Source organism: Musca vetustissima, unplaced genomic scaffold, assembly GCF_032173495.1.
Source record: "Musca vetustissima isolate MV318-11 ecotype Yass unplaced genomic scaffold, APGP_CSIRO_Mvet_v1 utg155288, whole genome shotgun sequence".
Taxonomy (NCBI): Eukaryota; Metazoa; Arthropoda; class Insecta; order Diptera; family Muscidae; genus Musca; species Musca vetustissima.
In genome coordinates, this window is record NW_026882126.1 from 22,619 (window position 1) to 26,133 (window position 3,515).

The window sequence follows — 3,515 nt, forward strand, 5'->3', positions numbered from 1 at the left end:
TCTTTTCAAATGTTTCACATTAAAATTCATTGCATTCATTTCATATTTGTTTGTTGTTTATTTTTATTACAAAAATTTTTGTTTTGTTTAGTACATATATTTTTTGGAAAGAAAATCATGTGATTGAGAAAGCAATATTTGTCACAAAGTCTATCATTTTATATATAGTATACTATTATCTAAAAAATTATAACTACAGCTACTACTTAATGTGAAATATAATCACATGTACCAGTATATTTTTGTGTTGTCTTATTTTCTTTGCAGGTGTTTCGCTCAACATTTCTTAGCCCGAACAACCACGACAACCACAATGTACACACTCCACAACACGTCCTTCTTCCAATTTCGATTTTGGCACACGACAAATACAATTTGTACCGAAATTCGTATCTCTCGTTTGTATACAACGAAGGCAGCATAAATTCTCATAACCTGATTTTTTCCATTTGGCAATTAAATTGGCATCGGCTATCTTCTCTTTCAAACAATAATCGTACAGTTCACGACTGATGGCTTTACGGCGATAAAATAAATCATAAATATAGCGGGATTTTTGATGATGAATTTTAAAAATTGGCCACAACGATTCGGTGATACGTTTACCCTCATGGGGTTCAGTTTCAGCTGTAAGTAGAAGAAAAATTGAAAGCTTTATTATTGAATTTAATTATATATTAAAAAAAGTCGTTCTATAATACCCCAGAGAAGCCAAAAGTCTGGCTTCTATTTTTGTAGAAGAACTTAAATCTATTCTGTTTTCTAGAAGAATTGGCCAAAAAGTTATTCTAAAAGATAGAAGACACCAGTATGGTTCTCTATATATGAGATCTTCTATTTGTTAGAATAACTTTTTGGTCACTTCTTTTAAAAGGCGGAATACATTTTAGTTCTTCGAAGGTCTTCTATTTTTAAAATACCTTAAAAAGTTCTTCGATCTATAGAAGTCCTTAAAAGAGTGTTCCATCTTTAATTGTCTCTTATATATAGAAGAATTCTTAAAGGTCTACTATATATGTAAAACCACGTAAGATCTTCTACATATAGAAGACCTCATAAGGCTCTTTCATTTAAGAACACTTCCTAAGGATCTTAGATCTATTTAAGGCCTTATAAGGATTTCCCAAATATAGAAGTCCTCATAAGGATAATATGTCTCTCGAAGAACTCATAAGAGTCTTCTATATATAGAACCTCATAAGGGCCTTCTATCTGTAGAAGACCTCATAAGGGGTTTCTATCTATGGAAGACTTATACGGCATTTACATTAGAACTTTTTACCTACTTTATGAGGATTTATTTGGTATATATTCAAATTGAACATTTAAACCCACTGGGTAAACCAAATCCGGTTAAATGTAAACGACCTTTTAATACGAGTATTCTACCTATAGACGACCTCATATGGGTTTTCTATCTATAGAAGATATCAATAGGGTATACTATCTACAGAAGTCCTCATAAGGGTCTTCCATCTATAGAAGACCTACTACGGACCTTCTATTTAAAGAAGTCATAAAGATCTTCAATCTATAGAATACCTCAGAAGGCTATACTCATAGGAGACCTTCATGAGGTCTACAAATGATCCCATAAATGCCTCCTATCTATAGAAAATGTAGGTCTAATAGCAATAAATGACCTCATGAAGGTGCTCTAAAGAAAACCTCATTAAGGTTTTTTTCTTCTTAACACTACAAAACCACTCCACAGCCCACAATACGACATTGTCCTCCTTTTGACTTGAACTATGACTTCCTATTGTGCACCTCCCTTTCACATTCATCAAATCACATTCGTGTCCACACTCATTAGGAAGGATAAGCGATAATCGATAGACGAAAAACTCATTAGTATGACCCACTTGCCTAAAACATTAACAAAATTATATAAAATTGTTTCGACAAAATGTTATTTTATACATTCCATGGTAATACCAACTCACCTTCACGCATTTTCTGTTCCAATTCTTCCAATGTCGGCTCTATCAATTCCCAACCATCTGGTGGGGGTTTACGTGATCTTCGAACTTTTGGCATTTCCGTGAATAGCTTTCCAAAAAAGGCGAATCAAATGTGTCCAACCAAACGTTTTGAGGAATTACACAAATTTCTATGTGCACCGCTTACCACCACAACGCGTTTGTTGCTCTTTTCGTTGACATTTAGTGATGGGTGTTTGTGAAATAGCGATAACACAATGAAACCACAGCAGTGCTACCTAATGTGAAATGCGTGTTTATATCGATAATTATGGTATATTGTTATTAGGGAGGTTCGCATGGAATACAATGTTTAAGAGACCATAATAAATTGAGAGTGTCACTAGAACTCGAATTTTACCTATTTTTACAATATTTGACTTTTCACGTACTGCAAGAATCTACTAATTTTTACTATTTGTTCCGATAACATAAAGGATAAATTGTTATCGTAGTAAAAAATTGTACATTCTTGCAGGTTCTGGAACAGACCATATATTCCATTAGCATGTTTACAAGAAAGTCAATATTTTTCCAAATAAAGTTATCATCATGGTTCATAAATCGCTCGGAATAAAAATTCAGTACTGTACCTACATTTCTCGTTTATATTTGTGTACCGTTCTACTGGAGCTAAAATAAACGATAAACTGCCAATAATAACTTTTGGTAGGACGATTTGGCAATACAGAAGAATTTGATAAATCAAATTAGATCGATTTCGGTTGAAAAACATACCAAAATCCCCAAAATACCGAATAATGGGTGTACCATACCCATTGAGATTCAGAATATAAAAAACTCTGAATAACAAATAAACAGTCGCGGGCAATCAGCGGGCTCTGGGGGAGAGTATCAAAGGAAATGACGGAGTGCTTATGATCCTGAGGCGAGAATGGCGCCCCTAAATAACCATTTCAAAGGTCTGAGTCACTACTTCATAAAATGACCCCTCTAAATCTGGGGTGTCAGGCGACCTCGTGCCCATCAGCGTTCTATGGTTTGCAGTCAGGGTCCCGACTGTATTAGAACGCAGCCTTGTTGATACTTGGGCGCCTCAACAAGTTTATTCAGGCTTAGTTGCCATGATCGGCCTCAATCCCTAAAGCACTTCATATGGAGCCGAATTTTTTGGGCAGTTGTTGGTGGATGCGGACATCCTTAAGAACACAATTAACAGCTGCGACCCTCTTTGGGAAGGTAGCAGACTGGCAGACGTAGCGGTCCACGATATACCAAGCGGAATGGTAACATCAGTGGATCCCACCACCTTTTAAGGGACTGGAGAACGCCCTTCAGATGAGGAGGTGGAGAATCCTCGCTGCTTTTGCTCCTTTTCGGATCATAGACAGATATTTTTCCTATCTCGCGAGGTAAACAGAAGGCTTATAGGAAACCTCGGAAGAAATAATGGGATAAATTCAAACTCAAAAACAGCATCCTCAATCCTGGGTCATAAAGATCTCATAACGGTTGAGGATGTTGAGGAAGCTGTGAACAATGTCACAATCACTCTTCTGGAGAGCTATAAGG

The 3,515-nt window shown here is 36.0% G+C and overlaps 1 protein-coding gene across 1 annotated transcript; it reads right to left on the reverse strand.

The window, feature by feature from the left end:
• Positions 1-285: 285 nt before the first annotated feature.
• LOC133328337 (protein BUD31 homolog) lies at positions 286-2,047 on the reverse strand. Its single transcript, XM_061536908.1, has 2 exons — positions 1,947-2,047; positions 286-627 (listed from the first exon to the last, which is right to left on the reverse strand). The coding sequence occupies exons 1-2, from the start codon at positions 2,038-2,040 to the stop codon at positions 287-289; spliced, it is 435 nt and encodes a 144-aa protein (XP_061392892.1). The 5' UTR covers positions 2,041-2,047; the 3' UTR covers position 286.
• Positions 2,048-3,515: the final 1,468 nt, after the last annotated feature.